Here is a 22,462-nt window from a genome sequence, read left to right as displayed (position 1 = left end):
AGATTTTTATTTAATAAGGTCAAAGCACCATATCTTTGTCTGTTTGCTTACTTGCGAAATGGAGTAAAACCAGATTTAAAATAGCTTGGCATCTTTAACATACTGTATATTATACCCAAAGTAAAAAAACTTTCTACATATATATATATATATATTATCTAAATTACTTTTTTTTTTACTATTTATTGGTGTTATGTTTTCAATTATCAGTAGAATTAAACGTCATGGAGCATCTGATATAGCCAGATGTTCGATCTCTCATAAAATTTCCTAATCTGAGCTGCCACGTCGCTAGAAACAGACACAAGTTTATGTGAAGTTTAAAACAGAGAATGTGAGGGTTTTTAATTCATTCCGTCTGTGCCACCCTCAGAAGGTGAAGTCATCTTTCAATATGAGTGAGTACTTAAATCTCAGATTAAATATGAATGAATTTTAAACATTGAAACGCCGTCACTTAGAATGTAATTATAAATACATTATATCCACTTCTCTACTGAAGTACATTTAATGTACTTCAGTAGAAAATGTACATTTAAATTTATATACTGTATTTAATAATTTCTACTAATAATTTTTTCTTTCGATATGCCTTGGTTCATCAAGATTTCTTTCCACCACCACTTACATAATTATGTGTTATTCTGATTGATTTTTTTTAAACAACTATGTTCTTTATTGGTTCTTTTTCTTTTCATAGATTTAAGTCAAGTTCCCTTTTTGATTCTAGGCCTTACTCGATCTTCTACAGTAAACCTTCTTTCTGTTGATGTGGTATCCATAAGGTATTTTATGTAAATAAACTGTTTGCCCATTTTGTGTAAACGTGTCCATTTATCTAAAGGTAACACTTTATTGGTTTAGCATTTAGGATTTGGTGATTGTTTTTTTCATTGGTTCATTTTCGAAGTTTATTAATATTTTTCTTCTGCATGCTGAGTTCTTCTTTTGGCAAGGGACATGTGTTCAAATCCATCGATTTCCATGTCTTTCTGATCCTTTAAGAGAAGAAATTTTTTTTTTTAGGTTTGAGCTTTGCACTCAGTTGATATCATACCATGAAGCAGCATTCGACTTATTTCTTATTAATGACATTATCGAGGCGCTGTTCGAAGTCAAAGTATGGTTTGCTTGTAATTTCGACAGAGGTAGCTAAGACTAACCTTTATTGTCTTTTAATGGCTGGTTTTCTTCGCCAGATTAGCCGATTGTATAAAAAAAAGCGAAATTCAAATGAAAACCCTGCAATATCTTTCTTTGTACGAAATAGTATAATTCATCACGAACTGAGAAAGCCGTCAGTAATTTCGCACCGGTAGACGGGATTCGAACCCAATTTTGTTTTTCAGATTAAGCACAAGTATCATGCATGTGATAGCAATATTAAAAAACGGCCATTTCGTTGTACAATAGCTGAGTACTTAAACGAACATTTGTATTGCTTCAACCAATCCTTTACAAAGTTTTTGCTGGATATTGATCATCCGACCAGTCTGACATATTTTTCTGAATAGTTTTCATTTATTTGGTTTAAAGAAAAAATAAAATTTTCCGAGTATACTCCTCTTTTTCTATGTCATGTGACTTTGAATATAATTATGATTTTGAATATAATTCAGTTTTAGGAAGGGCGATTAAACCTTTCAAGCATTAGTGTGATTTTAGGCCACTTTGGCTCTATGATAGAGGCAATAGAAAATTAAATAGTGGAAACTGTTCTCACCTTCGGTAGATTGAATAATTTATCTTCATTTGAAAAATGGCAATTAAAAATATTTCCACACATGTGCTCAACGGATCTGAACGGATCTGAACACATGTCTTTCCAATCAATACACCACCCTCATCACTTCAGCCCTCACCATATGCATCCTGTGATCTATAGAACAGACAATTACAACGGAAGAGAAGGTAACACGATTGTTTAGTTATATGCAGTACCTCATGAATAGTAAGTTTGGGAATAAACCCAAATAATTGTTTTGGTAATTGCATTCCTATATAGTGATTATATATTATCACAGCAACTACAAACAAATCCTACCTCCTACCCAAAAAAACCAATAAAATTCAACAAAACTCATAAAGAAAGAAACAAACCTATCAAAGCCCATCAAAAATCGCGTTGAAATTCTTGCAAAAATGCTTCCACATCCACTTTAACAGCATTCGCAATCTTAACAACAACATAAATGGGTGGTTGATGGAGAGATATCAGAAAGTGGTTCATTCAGGAGTAGAGTCCAAAAGACGGCCTGTGGCTAGTGGTGTGCCGCAGGGTTCTGTTCTTGGATCACTACAGTTCAATTTGTTCGTTAACGATATAGGAAAGGATCTGAGAGGAACTGTTCATTTGTTTGCTGATGATGCAAACTTGGGTAGAGCAATAGTGAATGCACAGGATGTCGAAATTTTGCAGGATGATTTGGATAGTTTGGAGAGCTGGGCTAAGGAGAATGGATGTCAATTTAATGTGGCAAAATGTAAGGTTATGCAATTTGGGGTGAAAAGATTAGCAACAGTATACCATATTGATGGAACTGTATTCCAGGAGATTGACGAGGCCAGGGATTTGGGAATTGGTGGATAGGGAGTTGAAGTTTAGGGGGGGCACATCGCAAAAGTGACTAAATCAGCTCATCAAATCACTTGGTTGCTGAAAACTACATTGACGAGCAAAGACAAACAGGTTTTTTTTCCTCTATATCGAGCCTTGATAAGACCCTATCTACACTACTGTGCCCAGATTTGGGCGCCAGGGTTTCTCCTTGATGGGGATGAGGTGGAGAGGATCCAGAGACGAGTGACCAAGATGATATCAGGTCAATGGATGAACCTTATGAGAACAGGTTGAAGATCTGTGGGTTGCAGAAATTGGCTGGTAGGCGGAAAAGGGACGATATGATTGAGACATTCAAATTACTGAAGGGTTTCTTGAAGATTAATTGAGAAGATATTTTTGAGAATAGGACTGGTGGTGGGAGGACTAGGGCCATCCATGGAAGCTGGGTAAGAGTGTGGTTAGCAAGGGTTTTAGAGCTAGATTTTTTACTTGGAGAGTGGTGAATGAGTGGACTAAGCTGCCAGAGTCTGTTGTGGGTGCCATGACTGTAAATGAGATCAAAGCGAACTATGATAGATACTGTGTGAATGTTGAATAGTTGTTTTTGACAATATGTTAGGACCTCCCTCGATGAGTCTAAAGACTCCTTGGAGTTGCCCGTTCTAATATATATATATATATATATATATATATATATATATATTTTTTTTTTTTTTTATATATATAGTATATATATACTTTTTTATTGTTCTTTCAAATATTTAAATATGTACAATGTTCATCAATTCAGTATATTATTTTTACAAGGTTCAGCACTTTGTGCTAAATATAATGAGATTTAAATAGTAATTATGATAACATAGTTCTTTTTTTAAGTAACAATCACAGTAATAATTTACAATTATATTGTTCAGAGTATATTATTAAATGTTGTAGTTTACTATTTTTTTTTTCAAATTTGAAAAGGTGTGATTATACAACAGTATTTACACATATGCAATCAAAATATTATATTTCCTAATTCTCGCAAACATACAGTGTAACCTCATGATTTACATTTAAAAACATTTTTTTTATTACGTTGCATACATTTGCTACAGTTATTACACACATTACATAGATTTGATTACATATGATACATTACTTACATTTGTTTACATATGATACTTACATTACATACATTTGTTTACATATAATGCATACATTACATACATTGGTTTACATATGATACGTACATTACATGCATTTGGTTACATATGATACATACTTTTTTCCTTCTTTTTTTTTTGGATGAGAAGTAATTTCTCAGCTTTCATCCTCGAAGCTTATATGTAAGCTTATCTGAGGATGACACCAGTTGGTTATTTATTTATTTATTTATTTTGCTGTGTTGGGAAGCTACGAAATCTACGCATACGCACAATAACTTGGAATGTATTGATGCGTCGCTGAACTGGAAGCTTGAACAACGAATATATTGTGTTTCATTAAGTTTGTATGGTATTTTGGGTGCGGGTTTCTTGTTCGTAGTATGTCCTTAGAGCTCTTTTCAGGCTATTGTAGTTTGTAAAGTTTCTATATTCAAAAGGTAATTTGTTTATCATGTCTGTGATGTAGAAGTTTCGCGTGGCCTTTCCGTAGTGATTATTGTATTTATATGTGATATAATTAGTAGTCTGAGGTCTTGTTATACGGTATGTATTTCTGACTGTCCTGTAGTTGGCATCGAAATAATGTTTTAGCAAGGCTGCATAGTGACATAAATGTTTTGCTCTCAGTATTTTGTGTTCTGACACTGCAGTGTATATAAAGTCGTTATTTTCTCTTTGTTCCCAAAAGATCAGTTTTATCATTTTGTACTGTAGCGACATTAATCTGTTTAATTTGTAGGGTGCACAGAAAGCATACGTTGTTATAGCTTATCTTAATATATTTTGGCATAGTGCTTTGTATATTAGTGTTTTTAAGCGTATGGGAACTATGTCTTTTAACCTGTAGAGTTTGCCACTTATTGTTCGGAGTTTGTTGTGTAGATGGTTTATGTGGCTATTCCAGTTCATATCTGCATCGAAGTAAATTCCAAGGTATCGTATTGTTTCAACCTGAGTGATTGTAGTGGTTTTGCTGTTCTGTGTGTTTTTTATGTTGGAAAGTGGATGTTGGATGGTTATATATTTGTTATCAACTGGTCGAGTCAGTGGATTTCTGAATATCATTAATTTTTGTCTTTTCTGAGTTTAGGTGTATGGAGGTTTTCGTGAGCCAGTCTATGATCAGATTTATATCATGTTGCATATTTGTTTGGGCTATGCTTGCGTTATTATGGATGGATATTATAGCTGTATCGTCTGCGTATTGGAATATCTTACCTTTGAGTGGTAGCTGATTAATATCGCGCGTGTGAATGTTGAATAGAGTTGGGGAGAGTACAGTTCCCTGTGGTACTCCACAGGTTACTGGCAGCTCTCTGCTGCAGTTTGACCCGATACGTGTGATATGCTTTCTGTTTTGAAGGTAGTTTGTAAACCACCTGTGAAGAGGTCCGTGTATTCCAACATGCCTCAGCTTTTCTAACAAGGTTTGATGTGTGAGTGTGTCGAATGCTTTAGTTAGATCAATAAAGACTGTCATGGCAATTTTGTTTTTGTCTAAGGCGGTATTAATTATGTCTGTAAAGTCTTCCGAGAGAGTGATGTTGTTCCCTTATTTTTCTGAAAACTATATTGTGTTTTGGGGATAATATGAAAGGTCTCTGAGTATGCCGTGAGTTTCTTCATGATTATATATCTGTAATATCTGCCATCTGAATGATTGTTGATTGAAGCTTACAGAAGATCGACCTTTTTCTTGCTAACATTCTTCGTCACTACTTTTGATAACTACCTTTACCAGATCCCGACTGTCACTACTTGATTGGAAAATTATTATTATGTCCTGTTGGAAGTTGTTCACATGACGGACTAGAGCCTGACCACTTGGCTCTCTTGAATGCAACACTCTTGACGGATGGAACTCGACCAGCTCAAAAATGAACTTCAATTAAAATTTGATTTGCGGCGGTAAGCTTTAGCAACTGTACATTTTTAGTTGCTTTTTTGTACTTAATAGGCATTTCGTTTGGCTCTTCAAAATAAAACTAATAAAATATTCAGAACAAATCTGTGTTCTTATTTTCTTTAATATTAATTTAATATGGTGGTGCTATGCTTATATTTATTGTTACACTTCTATGTAGTCCCAGGAGTCATTACGAAGGCCATTCTACACAAACACCCAATACGATTTGCTATATCTTTACTATACCATCTATTATACAATACCCAATATTTTTGGTGTTAATTATGTATGTTCTATGGTTGGTTTGGAGCCTGAGTAGCTCATTTGGTTTAGACGAGCCATTTGATTGGATAGAACCAGGTTCACATCACGTCTGTGATGAGAGGAACTTTTATCGGCGTTTTGTATCAAATGATGAATTAGTCGGTCTCATACGTAAGTAGAGGCTCCCCCCCTCCAGAAAATGGGGTTTTTCTTCCAGCAAAGCGCAAACCTGTCAGCGAACATACCTGTCTATATACACGGGATAATAACTAAGAGACGGAAGAGATTAAAAGAGATTAAAGTCTCACTATCTTTTCTTACCGTATATTATGGATCTAAGATAGAGATCCATAATAGTCAACACTCTGGACGGAGATGACACGTGACAGGACAGGATGGTCGCGGAATATTTCTAGTTTCAGGGATGAAAGCACTGCTAATTCCTTATGAAACCGGCTAATTTATTTTCAAATGAAAAAAAAAAAAAGCTGATGTGAAGATTCTTCGCAATGGAGAGAATCGAACATGGTTTTTCTCCAGTTAAGGATCATATTCAATCGTTCTTCCAACTTTCATTCCAAGTTTGATTATAGGAAACTGTTCAAATGCGTAAAATAAAGTTAACGACAGCTAATAAAATGCATGACATCATGTTGGATTATTCATTAAGTAATGTTTAGTCGACCTTCTGAAAAAACTACTGGAATTCTCCATTCCTTAAGTATATAGTAGTTTCATAAGAAAATAGTAGATAACAATTTTATTATTTATGACGTAATCAACGGAATTTTTGGATGACTAATCTTTCCAAAAATGATTGAAAAAAGTTAAGAACCAGCACGATGGCTCTGGTTCTGAATGTCTATGGACTGTGGATGTGGTTTAACTCTAAATTCTTCATAATATCATTTTGAAGTACTTTTTTTAGTCCTCATTTTAAAATAGATTCGCAAATTATCTACAACGCACCACTTTTTAATAATATTTTTTTTCTTATTTTTCAGTTTCTCTGGTATTCCTTGCTTCTTTTCTCCATCTAGTAATTCATGGCCAAGCATACGAGGCGTGTCCGGACCCACAAGACTTTTATCCTTGCACTTGTGATGAAGAAGGTGTAAACTGCATGAAGGTAACATCAGCAAGTCAGCTGCAGAGAGCATTTAAAGCAAAATTTCCTTATGGGGCTATCCGAGATTTGTGGATCCAAGCCACCCCTCTTACCAACATTCCTTCCAAAGCTTTCAATAACCTTGCTATAAGAAACTGTTTCATTGAAGTTAATCCCATCGAAAGTGTAGCAGATGATGCTTTTTATGGTTCAGAACAATTTATGGTAGTGCTGAGTTTATTTGGTAATCAGCTCAAAAATGTGCCGAATCTAAACTACTTATCTGAGCTACGTGTTATTAACTTAGCGAGAAATCGACTGACTAAACTATTGACCGGAACTTTCCAGAATAATGCCAAAGTAATTACTATTCTTCTAGCACGCAACGATATTTCAGTAATCGAGCCAAATGCATTCATTGGACTTACAGACTTACAACAACTACAACTGTCGGAAAATAAAATCTCGACTTTGGGAAAACTGTCAATCTCTATTCCTTCATTATTCAATCCTGCGGTAAGTACCTTTTAAAATAGTGATTTTTTTATAGTTCATATTTATTAAAATACCATATGTGAAAGTTTGGGGAACTTGTAGAACGTTGTATAACTTAATACAAAAAAACTGCACGGGGGGGGCTATAGTAAATTTCCAAAATAGGAGGGGGTTTGCTGATTAATTGGACCTGAGGTCCAAACACTGTTCTACAGTAGAAGCTACATCCCCTTTGGGTAATATCTATTATTGAAATACGTAAGATATGGGAATCTGAAGTGGTTTTTCTGTTGCAGAAAACCTTGATCGAAGTGCCAAAGTCAGACGTATGAAAGATTTGACTTTCATAGGCCCACATCATTGTTTACATCACCCAACTTAGGGGTGATGTAAAAATGGAATGCCGGTAATCAATTTCAAGTAATCATTATTAGAAATTTTCTTTTAATATTTGAACCTAAATAATTCATCTACCAGTAAATGCATTAAACAACAAGGGCCCTACACACTAAATCATAAAGTATCCTAGTCCTGAAAAGCTTTTTTATTATTATTATTTTTTTTAAAGATTCTCTTGTTACTTCCCGCTGTCTGTATATCAACAAATGTTTTATGCTTCTCACAAGTTCATAATGAATAATTCAGTGGAGCGATATGAAACTTTTCAAAAATCAAAATATTCACACATAGCCATTACCTTGGTCTATTTAACTCGTAACTTCGGCATAAAAAGTAAGCGAATTTGTTCTAACTGATCTCCTCCGTAATAACAAAACCCTTTGTGTCTCACTCAAAAAGTGATCCGTATAATGTCATTATCTGTTCTATTGCCATGTAATTAGCCTAAGAATTTACTTGTCTTTAATTTTCAATTATTCAAGGAACTACCTCTATAACTTAGAATAACCAAAGCAAATTTTAAATCAGGAGGTATCATTCCCGAGGTATCAATACAAGGACACAGGGATGTCCTATCCGCCCCCCCCTTCAGAAAAGGTTAAAGTGCTTATATGAGCGGTTGTCTGCGGGAAAGTGTACTTGATTTCTTTCCAAGCAGCGCATTTATGTACAAGTGTGGAAGACACACTTGATTGGCTTCTATAGAATTTATTTCTATCCTACTGAACATCTGCGGGATAAATTGGAGTATCGAATGAAGTCAAGGAATGTTTTATGGGGAAGAATGGTCCGAAATTTCTACTGATTGCTATCGAACGTTAATGGAAAGTATGCCCCGTACGATTTCTGCAGTCATCGCAGCGAAAGGAGATTCTGTGTTTAATTAAGGTGGGCAACATGGCTGTTAATTCCTGACACTAATGTGTCCGTTGACTTCTTTACAAGCAGTGTATAACTTTACATATATATGCACAAAAATATACATAGTTAAATCGACACAATTAAATTTCAGCATCCTGGATAGCCAGAAGTGCTGAAAGGAAACCACGAAACCGCCGTCACGGAATATCTTCTTCAGATTAGCTCAGCAAAAGCTTCGAGAAAGACAGCGGAAACGCCAGCTGATAAACGAACAAAGTTTTATGAAACAAAAACAATGTAAATGTAATAATAAAGTTATAACTGCGCGCGCACACGCACGCACGCACATGCACACACGCGCACACGCACACACACACACACATACACACACATATATATATATACACAGTTTATATCACTCATCAGAAGTGAAGTTCCCAGTAATTTGCATACTGAATTTTTGTAATGATAAAAAACGTAATAATGTTTTTTATTTGTATATAATATGTAAATACTCTGTAAGATAATAAAATATGATTAAAATTATATATATATATATATATATATATATATATACAGGGTGTTCGGGATAAATTTGACATATTTATAATTAATTATATTTTTCCGTAAGTTATTTTTTTTATTTCTACACTACTGTCATGGCCCAAAATCATTTAGAAAAATTGCTCTGGAGATGTGTTGGTAAAAGTTGTTGCAGTTCATTTTATTAAGTAAAGTTGTATGTATTCAAGGTTTGAAAAATTAAATAGCTATATGTCAAGATGAAAATGAGAAACACTTTGTCACAATCTTTGAACCAGTATGTTCTCTGGAATCAGTTAACTTGGCATCTTCTAAACTGAATCAAACTTTTTTTTCTAAAAAGAAGCAGAAATATCAGAAACTGGTTTCTCCATTCTTGATGATTATAGTGATCATGATGGCCAACTCCGTGTCTTCATTAGATTAACTTATACAGTTACAGGAGAAATTCTCAAAAGCTAATTTATTTGAAAAGTACAAAATGTTAAGCCTTGTTGCAAAAAAGCTGGACAAGTGACAAATTTTAATGCAGCAAATATTTAAAAATTCAAGAACAGCCATGAACAATGCGAGACTCAGGTCAAAAGGAAGATGGTAGTGCTTGTTGGAACTAATAATGTAAATAGTAATAAATATAGGAGAGAGGATATGAAAGTTCTGTTGGAAGAAGCAAAGTAAAAATTGTTGGCTTATTACCTAGATATGACAACTGAGTTAAGGAGGGCTGTGATAGTAAATGATTCATTGTGCAGGCTGTGTACAAGAAATGAATTTTTGTATGTGTAGGTTGGTAGAAAAGATTTGTAAAAGAGAGATGGTCTGCATTAGGAGCATGGAGAAATTAATTTGGTTGAGACTTAATGCAGAGTCAGTGAAACTAGATCATTGTGAGAGAAAACTTGAGAAGGTGGACAATGTTAAGTTCAGCTATTGCATGCAAGCATGACAATGATGTGAATGGTGTTGAGTATGGTTATGCATCTGGTGAAGGGATGGAAATTTGTGTTGGGTTCAGACTTTTTCTGTGTCTGTGGACTGAAAAAAAAGAAAGTTGCCTAAACAGGACAAGCTAACTTATGTCTACACAAATGCCAGCAGCATCAGAAACAAAGGAATAAAAGTTAATTCATTGCCTTGGTGAATATGTTTTGGCTTGGAAATTATTGGCATTAAGTCCGGCTATCAGTCAGACGTAACTGGAAACAAGTATAGCTTTTGGGAGGGGAGGGCCCTACTACTAATATCAGACACTTTGTGCCCAGTTAGGATAGAAATTCGGGAGACATGGGAAGCTGTCTGATATGCAGTACAGTAAAATATGCAGTGGGATGTTGCTACAGACCTGGTAGACTTTTTTTTTGTGTGTGAGGAAACCTCAAGCAGCATGTGAAAGAAGGGATTTGAGGCCAACAAGAGTTAGATTTGATCATAGCATCAGAAGGGGTCACAGATAAGATTATGAATGTTTTGCCACCAGTTTGTGATCGATTATGATGTACTTAGGAAGTAGTGACCACGTGGATGTTCCATTTAGGACAGGCATATGCTGAACTACAATGTTGGAAATTATGACACTCGACAGAAGACTATCTTTAGTCCTATGGTATCAGTTAACTGAATGGAAGCGATATCAGCAATAAATGGGAAGCTTCGAAAAGGTATTTCAATGAAGTGGTATCTAAAATGATGTGTGAATAGAGTTTGAAGAATGAATAAAGTGGGAGTAAAATGGATGGACAACTTTACTAAACAAGAGATCCATAAGGAGATGATGTGGAAGAAATATTGTGAAAAAAGAATATATATATATACGTATATATTTATAAAGTAAAGAACCCAGCTCTAACACCTTTACTAACCACACTTTTGCCCAGTTTCCATGGATGTCCCTTAGTCCTTCCACAACCAGCCCTGTTCTCAAAAATATCTTCTGAATTAATTTTATAGAAACCCTTCAGTAATTTGAATGTCTCAATCATATCTCCCCTCCTCCGCCTATCAACCAATTTTTGCAACCCACAAATCCTCAACCTGTTCTCATAAGGTTCATTCCACAGACCTGCTATCATCTTGGTCACTCGCCTCTGGATTCTCTCCACCTCCTCCCCATCAAGAAGAAACCTAGGTGACCAAATCTGGGCACAGTAGTCGAGATGGGGTCTTATGAAGGCCCGATACAGAGGAACAATAACCCGCTTGTCTCTGCTTGTCAAAGTATTCTTCACCAACCAAGTGATTTGATGAGCTGATTTGGCCATTTTTGCAATGTGTCCCCTAAATTTCAATTCCTTATCCACCAACACTCCTAAATCTCGTGCCTCATCAATTTCCTGGAGCACAGTTCCACCAGTGCAGTAAACTGCCGCCAATCTTTTCACCCCAAAATGCATAACCTTACATTTTGCCACATCAAATTGACATCCATTCTCCTTAGCCCAGACCTCCAATCTATCCAAATCATCCTGCAAAATTGTGACGTCATCTGCATTCACTATTGCCCTATCCAACTTCGCATCATCCGCAAACAAATGAACTGTTCCTCTCAGATCCTTTCCTATATCATTAATGAACAAATTAAACAGTAGTGGTCCAAGAACAGATCCTTGTGCCACACCACTAGTCACAGGCCGTCTTGTGGACTCTACTCCTGAGTAAACCACTCTGTGATATCTCTCCGTCAACCACCCTCCTATCCATCTCACCAACCCTATGTCCCCCCCATATGCTGCAATTTACTGATTAGAATTCCATGTGGTATCCTGTCAAAGGCCTTAGCAAGGTCCAGTAGAATCACTGTAAACCCATTACCCTTATCCAGTTCAGCCGTCACTGTGTTATAATACGTGAGCAAGTTACTGAGGTATGACCTACCCTTCACAAAACCATGCTGTCCCCGATACAGTATCCCATTTTCTTCTATCCAATCTTGTATTTTCCTCTTGACTATTTTCTCTAAGACCTTGATAATGATTCCTGTTATGCTGATTGGCCGGTAATTTTCAACAGCAGCCTTGGAACCACCTTTGTGCAGCGGAACTATTTTCCCCTCTTTCCACCCCCTTGGGACTGACCCAGACCCGAGGCTCAAATTAAACAAAATGGTCAAGGGCACTGACAATTCTTTAGCCGCTTCACGTACCACACGAGCTGGTATACCATCCAATCCCACAGCTGTATTGACATTGAGGTTCTGTAATAGACTAGTTACCTCTACTTCATTCATCACAATTCCAGTATAAGCTGTTAGTTCTTCCGTTCCTGCAAAGTCACCACCTGGATGATATACTCTTGCAAAGTGCTCGCTCAGTAATTCCACAATATCGACTGATTCGGTTATCTCCCTACCCTCAGCATATTTTAAGATCATTCTACCATGAGCATTTTTCCTTTTACTTGCAACATATTGAAAAAACTGTTTGGGATTCTCTTTAGCCTGCATGGCCAATTTTCTTTCGTAATCTGCTTTTGCTTTTCTTACCACCCTTGTTACCATCCTGGCCTGAGCTTTATACTGTTCCTGCGCCTGATGGTCATATATATGTAAATAATGAATTGCGTTTGTAATGTACGTTTGTAAGAGATAAGAAATTAAACATTTTATTTGTATGTATGTAAATTCTGTATGTAATCATACTTTGTGAAACTTTGAAAAAAAAAAGGATATTCTAAGTTATAGGGGGTAGTTCCTTGCATAATTGAAAACAAAGGACAGGTAAATTCCTCTTTCAATGTTATCAAAGACAGGAATGGAGCCTTCCTCCCAAAGGAATTGAAAATCAAAAACACAGATGGAAAGGATATTGTGAGGAACTCTACAATAGAGTGGATAAAGCAAATCTTACCAGAAAAATTCCGATTTGGAACCTCCTCCACTTAGGTATGACGTTGAAAACGCAGTTAAGCTACTTAACAGCAATAAGGCCCCGGTTGCAGATGGAATCCCAGCAAAGTTAATTAAGGCCACAGGGGATGGAGAGATAAGAGTATTTCATAGATTGATTACAAGGATATGGGAGACAGGATCATGGAGACCTAGAGTGAAAGAAATCGATTTTCATGCCACTACATAAGAAGGGAGACATGAAGGCTTATAAAAATATAGAACTATTAGTTTAATATCTCATGAAAGCAAAATTTTATTGAAGATCATGCTAAATAATGTTGAGATCAAGCTTGAGACAGAGATGCCCGAGGAACAAGCAGGTTTTAGGAAAGATAAGGGAACGCATCAGAGATCAGTTCCTTTGCCTTAGACAGATCACAGAAAAATATAAAGAATTCAGACTCCCTCTCATAATGTGTTTCTTAGATAACTTTAAAACTTTTGACTGTGTTCAGCATGTGACACTGTGGGAAGTAATGAAAAGAATGCGTTTTCCTCAACACACTATCAGGTTTATAGCCAACTTGTATAAGGAGCAAAAAGCCACGGTAAGAACAAGTGTTGGATTGACTAACTGGCTTCAAGTTGTAAAAGGAGTTAGGCAAGGATGTTTACTTGCTCCTCACTTCTTTAGTATATATGTAGAAGACACTATGAGTGAATCATTGGATAAGTAGTAGATTGATCATTAATCTGAGGTATGCTGATGATACAGTACTCCTTTGTAATGACAAGGAAGAACTAGGAGAAATTCTTGATAAAGTTAACAAGATCAGTAATAGCAGAGGAGGACTTCAACTCAATCCTAGCAAGACAAAGATTATGGTTCTCAAAGGAAATACAAACAGGGAACCTCTTGAGAAACGAGTGTACCTTAATGGAAAATGAATTGAGGAAATCAGCAAGTTTGAGTATCTGGGATCCATTATTAATGAAGAATTGCTGTTCAGAAGACGTCAGAGGAAAATTAGAAAATAGATAAAACAACAGACAGAGACTTGTCTAAAATCTGGAAGGTTAGATCTACGCGAATAAAGTTGAGGATTTTGGATACAGCTGTTTTTCCAACAACGACTTATGGATGTGAGACTTGGAACCTAAAGAAGTCAGATAAGAAAAGGATAGCTGCTTTTGAGATGTGGTGTTACAGATGGTTGTTGAGGATATCATATACTGAGAGGCATACAAATGAATGGGTGTTAGAAAAGATCAGTAGAACTTTAAGGCTCCTTAAAGATACTGACAGAAGAAAGTTAAAATATTTTGGACATATTGAAAGGATGGAAGGAGAACGTCTCAGAATAGCAATACAAGGTAAAGTTCCAGGAACTTGACCTATTACTATTCTTGAGAAATAGTAATTCAAGGTAATAGAAAGTAAAGTTCCTGAAAAAAAGAAAGGAAGGGATTGACCGTCAATGAGATGGATGGATGGATGGATGGATGGTGTGTGTGTGTGTGTGTGTGTGTGTGTGGTGACTGATCTTCAGAGAGTTGAGACTGCCAAAAAAGCAAAGAACAGGACATGCCGAGGCCTGGTGTGGCACATCACCTAGCATCGGAGTGACCATACAGCACCTGTGGATGCCCAGTAAACTCATGATGATGAAAAAAAAGTAAAGTGCAACATGTAATATTAACTTATGTAATTGTGACATATAAATATCAATTATTACTGTTATTAATATTAGTAATACATAAATGATTATTTTATATCAGTTGTATGTTATGCAAATTATATTATCATGTAATCACATCTAATTTATGTGAGATAAATAAAGTGTTAAAATTATTATTATTATTATTATTACTATTTCGGTAACAATTATTCTGTTTCTATTATAGTCAATCAGTTCTGCGTGCATTCTTGTTTAGTGTAATTAATCACTTAAAACTGACTGTTTTGTTATTTAAACATTTCAGATTTATTTGGATCATAATCATATCGAAAGTGTCGACGCAACTGCTTTCTTTGGAGTTTATCCGTCTGTTATATTCATGGATAACAATAATCTAACTTCTCTACCACAGGAACCGTTCGAGAGAATTGTACGAAATATGCAATCAATACCCGGGGATGGTGTTATTGATGTTAGAAGTAAGTAATCTAATTATTTTGTGCTGACTAGACCGATGCCTAATGAATTTCAAGCAACTTTTGCCACTTTTCATTGTAATCTTAGAAAATGAAATTCTTACACTAAGTTATGATCATCCTTATTTTTGGAAAATGGGATTTATATATATATATATATATATATATATATATTGGTTTGTTAGTCTATATAACTGATCTATTATTACATGAAAGTGAATCGCAAGGAGGAGGATTTTTTTTTGGCTGGAGGAGAAAAATTTACTTCAAATTTTCTACCGTTAGAGGGCGCTATACAACATACATTATTTGCAGATAAGTGCAAATGAGAGTTGTATAAAACGCAGGGTGTACTGCTGACAGCTCGTAACAGAATTGTTTTTGTGAGAAGAAAAATTTGTTGCTGTGATGCTTAAGAGAGTGTATTGATGCAACGTGAGGATTACATAATCCTTTATGTAGTCCTCCAAAATAGTCATGCAAACCACATAAACCGTTGGTAAGAGATGCGTGACATGACTATTTTTGGGATTTTTTTCACCATCATGTTTCCATTTTTCGTCATCGGCGCAGTTTATCTTGGATACTTTAATTTTTCTGCAATCGCAAGAACCGATTGTTTATTAATATGTCATCCTATTATAACATCTTAATTTGCTTTTTTTTTTAAATTCACGCTTTATTTGGAATGCAGTTGTTAGTTTGGTTTCTCTTACTTGTACGAAATATTTAAGGGAAAAAAAAAGATTACCAAGATATCTTTGACCACATGGTGTATGTTTAAAATAAGCATAATAAGTATTCGGCGTGAAGTGTTTAAAGTTGCATATATTTCTCGAAAATCAATCTCGAAGCAATCCAGTCACAGAAACAAATCCATCCACATCTCATCCAAAGCAGAAAAAAGCATTAGAGTTAATTTTTAATTTTAAACATTAAGATTCAGAATGGCATTATCAAGATGGAGTTGCAGAATTGAGGCAAATATGTTTATACAGCAATTACAAATTTCGAACTGACAATTTTAAAACTAACAACTGTTTTGATAAAGCGAGTGACAAAAACTTATAAACTGGAAAACATGTGCAGAATCAACTTATTTTCCCTCAAAAAAGGTGTAAAAGCTTTGCTATTAGATTGACCTCAGTCCATTTCTTTCTTAAATAACGATGAAGGTCATTAATAGTCAGTATCTTTTCAATTAATAAAGCATGGATTCCGCTGCTTTCAATCAACAAGGGATTATCTTATTTGTGTCATCCGGCATTGTACAAATGTCATAGAAATGTTTGAGAACTATCGAGTTTGTTGCTCCTGATATCTGCTCGCGAAAGATGTAGCGGGCTATTAAGTGAGCTTGCATTATGTGGTCTGTCTGGTAACTCATGCAGCTAGGTTGCAGCTTTTTATATGATCGCAGATTGTCATTGTGACTGTCACATCCCCACGTGCCCTGAGGGCACAGAGGTCTGACATACGTCAGTTTACAGGCCGAAGTTAACCCTGTGAGAATGGCCAGTCCTCAGCAGATTGCCAACAGTATCGAATTATTTTTCCTTTACAACTGCTAACTGCGCTCAGACTTGCTTAACTTTTTGAGTGAGCCATTAGTAGCGAAGACCCTACCAATAGACCAACCTTTGCTGGCATATGAGCGCAGATTATGTATTATAATGGATGTATCTTTATCTTCAAATTCTGCAACTAATTCTGGGATGCGGTCTCTTGATTTCTCTTTTATATTATTATTATTATTATTATTATTATCATCATCATCATCAAATTCCTGCCATGTACCCTCAAGGGGTGTACAGCATATGATAGTACTACGTGAAAAATTTACATCATTATTAACTTCCGATCAACAATTTTCTTCCAAATCAGTCTGTTACCTGTCAAGACTCCAAAATTCTAAGATCTTATATTTCTATTGTCTAAGGCAATTTGTACCGTATCAATCCACCTACATCTTGGTCTTCCTCTGGGTTTTTTCCTGCTAACCTGGCAGAGAACACTTGTTTTGCTAATCTTTCCTCTCCCATTCTGTTTAAGTGACCATACCACCTGTGATTAGCTCTGCAAACGATTCCTGAATGCTGACAATGTCAGTTCTTTCCTAATATCCTCGTTTTTAATATGATATTGCCATTGATGCCATCTGTTCACAACCATAATCTTTATCAGGACTCCCATATCTGCGGTCTCTAGTCTTTAGTCATGTGTTTTACTTCTGACCCAGCTCTCAGATCCATAAGTTAAAATTGTTTTGAACACTGTCTTGTATATAGCTAATTTAGTGTTTTGACTAATTTCTCTCTTATTCCATATAAAAACATTCATTCAGTTGACTTCCTACCATACCAGCTTTGATGATTCTGTTCTCTATTTCCATATTTAATTTTCCATCTTCACTAAAAATCGTGCCTAAGTAGCTGAAATGGTTTTACTTGTTCTATATGTTCTCCATTCACAATGAAGTTGATGTTTTCAATGTTTCTTGCCTATTATTGCTGACTTTCATACCATATCTATTACATCAGTTATTCAATTTAGTCAGGGAATCATGCAGACTTGTATTTATTTAGAAGTATAACATTTACGTTATACTTAATTAGGTTATAAGTACGTTATACTTTGAAGTATAACATTTACATTATACCACTAACGTTGTATAGCCATCACACACACCATTTCATTCAAAATGGAAGCAGCCACTGCTACGAAATCACACCCGTAACACGCTAAAGTGTGTTACGGATGTGTGTGTGTGTGTGTGTGTGTGTGTGTGTGTGTGTGTGTGTGTGTGTGTGTGTGTGTGTGTGTGTGTGTGTGTGTGTGTGTGTGTGTGTGTGTGTGTGTGTGTGTGTGTGTGTGTGTGTGTGTGTGTGTGTTTTAAGGTGGTTTGTACATTGACAACCACCTCAAGTGGGCTAAACACATACAATACCTTCATAATAAACTACGCACTATTGCTGCAAAACTTTTCGAAGCAAAAGATATGATGCCAGCCAATGTAAAAAACAAAACAAAACTGATATATCATGGAATTTGTGAAACATAATACTAACATAACACTAAGATACGGTATAACTATGTACGCACATACACAGCAAACAGTCACTTATCAAATTTAGAAAAACATCACAGAAGAATCGTTTCAACCGTGCTTGGAGACCCAGTACATACCAGGAAATAACTGAACCCCCTAAGTAAAACGCAAAATCCCGGTGCACTTGATGCAATTTCAAAGAAGCTATCCAACTATTTACAGCAATTAAAATCAACGAAGTGACCCCAATATGACCTACAAAAAACAGCATTACTTGGAACAGTCCATATTTTACGTCGCTATCTGGCAGACTATTCTTAGATTCTTGGGTAGAATCTGAATTGTTCTGTATCACTAGTCGAATTCTTACTTAAATGGTATCTTGTTTTGATTGTGCATTAATTATGTGAATAATAAATTTTTAAAAAATAATAATTATTATTTTTTATTATTATTAATACATACATTGATACATTGATACATACTTGATTACATATTTTTCTTTTAAAAAATCCAATCTTTTTTAAAATTAAAATTGAAATTATTATTAATATTGTTATTAATATTGTTATAATAATAATTTTTTTTCTTGATCTCTCAAATATATACAATTATCATCTTAAGTAACATTCAGTATATTATTTTACAAGGTTCAGCACGAAGTTCTACATATAATGAAATTTCAATAATAATGATGATAACATAGTATAAGAATAATTTATTACATTATTTTTTTTTCATGTTACACAGTAATATTATATTAATAATATTATCACATAATAATCAGTATCTTCAGTGTCTTCTTTATTGTTGTATACTTTACTCACCGTTTTGTTATATTTCTGCATTTGATTATAAGGATTACGTGTAGATGGGTGAGGTAAGTTAATCCCACCTACTTCGAAGCTTGGGTTAGCCTTTATGAAGTGAGTGGAATTTAGCCTTCACTATTTATGTTGTTTTTACTGTTTTTGTATGGGATGTAGGCATTGGATGCTGGTGATTTGTGCTGTGTATATTACTGTTAATGGTGTATTAACTTTGTTGATATATTTTGCAGAGTTCGTTTTTTAATGTTCTGTAGTTATCTATGTGTTTTAAATTTCTTAGTAGGCTGTTCAGTTGCGTTGGTATCTGATGTGATCTCACAAAAGAACCCTATGAGTTGTTGTTGTTGTTGTTGTAGGGTGTAGGGATGTAGAGAGTTGTTGTAGGTTGTATTATACGATATGTGTCTCTGTTGTTTCGATAGGTGATGTTGAAGTAATTCCTTGTTAATGTCATGTAGTGTTTCAGGTTTTTAATACTCAGGATTCTGTGTCGCCATGTGCTGGTCAGATGTTGATTGTTGCGTGTAAGGTGTCCAAATGACTGTTGACACAATTTCCCGATGTAATGTTTCTAATTTTGTTAGGTGGCTGTTTGATGTGTTTGCATAGACTGTTATACCGTATCTGAGTAGGGATTCGCAGATACCGTGATATAGGAGGTTTTTTTATGTTGGATGGAATAATCTCTTTTACTTGGTTTTGTTGCGATGATCAGAAGTTTGGTATGTAGGTATTCTATATGTTTTGTCCATTTAAGGTGGCAATATATGTAGAGACCAAGGTATTTTGCATGTGTTACAGGTTTGATTTGGGGACAATTTTGGCAGGTATTTTTGTTGTTAATGCAGCGGTATGTGTGAGAATGTATCGATAGTGGTGCGGGGTGGTGGAAGTATGTTGCGATTCCATTTAGGTCTTGTTGTGCTTTGCAGAGAGCCGTGTTGATGTCTGTGTGGATTGCTAGTAGTGCGGTGTCATCTGCATACTGAAATATTTGCCTTCTTATTGCCATGTTACGAACATCATTAATGTCATTAATGTATATCTTGAATAGCGTGAGTGATAATATGACGCCTTGAGGGACACCGTGCTTTAATTGTATAGGTAGGTTGTGACATGTACCTATTTTTGTTACTTGTGTTCAGTTTGAGAGGTAGTTCCTGGACCATGTATGCAGTGTTCCTCTTATACCTATTGAGTATAGTTTGGTGAGTAGTATGTCATGTTCAAGTGTATCAAATGTTTTGGTTAAGTCAAGCAGTATAAGGACGGCTTACTATAGGACGGCGTATAATAATAATAATAATAATAATAATAATAATAATAATAATAATAATAATAATAATAATAATAATAATAATAACTCACCACATTTACGTTTCTCTTATTGTTCCATTCCTATACATGCAGGATAACAGAGAGAAAAATAAGAACATCAAAACAAAACAGTAACCCTCAATTTTATTAAAAAAATAAATAAACTCTAGCGTGCTTGTTCAATTTACATTTATTCATCCCTGTTTAGTATAATTTTTGCTGGATTCCTTTCTTTCAGACAATCCATTCAAATGCTGTGGCCCAGATTTCAGGTGGAAGGTTCTTAATAAAAGTATGTTGATGAACCATATTTATGGATTCCTCTGCGTAAATGGAAAGGGTATTGCCGACCTCACTCAACTTGACCACCAGCCATGCAGAACATAATAGCTTTCCCCGCTGAAGGCTGTTGTATTTTATCTTTTACATTTTTTCTGCAATAAATTATAAAGCACTAATAAGAAGACTGTGTTTATCTATAACCGTAAAATTATTAACAATGTAATTATTTTATTATTACTAAACTCTTTAATAAATGCCTAAAACGGAGAAAAATTCCAAAAAATTGGAACAATTCACTTCTAATATTAATTTTTAAAAAGGCAATAAGGAAGAAATTAAAAACTACAGACCTCTAAGCCTACTCCCCACCATATATAAAGTCTTCACAAAAATCATAAATAATAGAATAAAATCTAAACTAGAGGGAATGCAATCCTGTGAACAAGCTGGATTTAGTAAGAATTACAATACTTTGTACCATATTGATACATTAAGACAGCTCATTGAAAAATCAATTGAATACAGTAAACCCTTATATCTAACCTATATAGACTACGAAAAAAAGTATTTGATTCAGTTAAAACATCTGCAACACTAAAAGCACTTGAAACCCAGGGAACTGAGAAACCATATATTGAAACACTAAAACATATTTACGATAATGCAACTTCTGTAATTAAATTATATAAAAACAGTGAAAAGTTCCCAATACAAAAAGGCATCCGGCGAGGCGACACCATATCTCCCAAATTATTTACAGCTGCACTAGAGGAAGTCTTTAGAAGCCTTGATCGGGAAACAAAAGGAATAAACATAAATGGAGAAAGGCTGCATCATCTGAAATTTGCTGATGATATTGTCCTAATAAACAGATAATCTTGAAGATCTGAAAGAAAGGCTAAATCAACTAAATGAAGCCTCCAGAGTAATTGGATTAAAAATAAATAGAGAATAATCAAAAATAATGATGAATAAATACATAAACAAAAAACTATCAAAGTTGAAAACTATGAAATAGAACAAGTTACCTTATATGCATATTTGGGCCAATTGTATCCTTTGAGGATTGCCAAAGAAAAGAGATTGAACGAAGAAGTCACCTTGAATGGATGGCTTATGGTAAAATGAGAGACATATTCAGAAGTGACTTCCCTATGAGTCTAAAAAGGAAAGCTTTCGACCAGTGCATACTTCCTGTCCTAACATACGGAGGAGAAACATGGACTTTAACAGAAGCCTTAAACAAAAACTTGAGAACAACACACAACATCGCATGGAGAAAAGTATGCTAAAATAACATTAAGTTATTTTTAGCATAAAAATGGCTGAATAAGATCTCAAACAGGTGTTATGGATATTGTAAAATACATTAAACAGGCTAAGTGGAGATGGGCTGGCCATATTGCCAGATGCAATGACGGGAGATGGACTAGAAAAACAACAACCAATGGATGGAGCAAGACAAAGAGGATGAACTGGAACAAATTGCAGGAATCAGATGGATTGGAGAGGCAGAAAACCGAGTGGTCTGGAAAACCATGGGGGAGACCTACGTCCAGCAGTGGACAAAACCAAAAGTTGAAGAAGAAGAAGACATTTTAATAATGTCATAACAAAATTGATAAACTGAATATCCAACTTCATTAACAGTTTCATGACGGAAACCAATTCTGATCAAGCTCTGATCACTATTGTTAGTATTTTCCATAATGTAAA

At 35.1% G+C, this 22,462-nt stretch overlaps 1 protein-coding gene across 1 annotated transcript; it reads left to right on the top strand.

Moving 5' to 3' along the window:
- The first annotated feature begins 368 nt into the window (after positions 1-368).
- On the top strand, positions 369-20,922 carry LOC150107517 (oplophorus-luciferin 2-monooxygenase non-catalytic subunit-like). Its single transcript, XM_090391362.1, has 4 exons — positions 369-398; positions 6,889-7,508; positions 15,097-15,271; positions 20,703-20,922. The coding sequence occupies exons 1-4, from the start codon at positions 395-397 to the stop codon at positions 20,849-20,851; spliced, it is 948 nt and encodes a 315-aa protein (XP_090247488.1). The 5' UTR covers positions 369-394; the 3' UTR covers positions 20,852-20,922.
- The last annotated feature ends 1,540 nt before the right edge of the window (positions 20,923-22,462 follow it).

This window comes from Typopeltis vanoorti, chromosome 4 (genome assembly GCF_054136105.1).
Source record: "Typopeltis vanoorti isolate ZY-2024b chromosome 4, IOZ_Tvanoo_1.0, whole genome shotgun sequence".
Classification (NCBI taxonomy): Eukaryota; Metazoa; Arthropoda; class Arachnida; order Uropygi; family Thelyphonidae; genus Typopeltis; species Typopeltis vanoorti.
The sequence above is the reverse complement of the archived record's forward strand: the minus strand, read 5'-3'. Positions and strand labels throughout refer to the sequence as shown.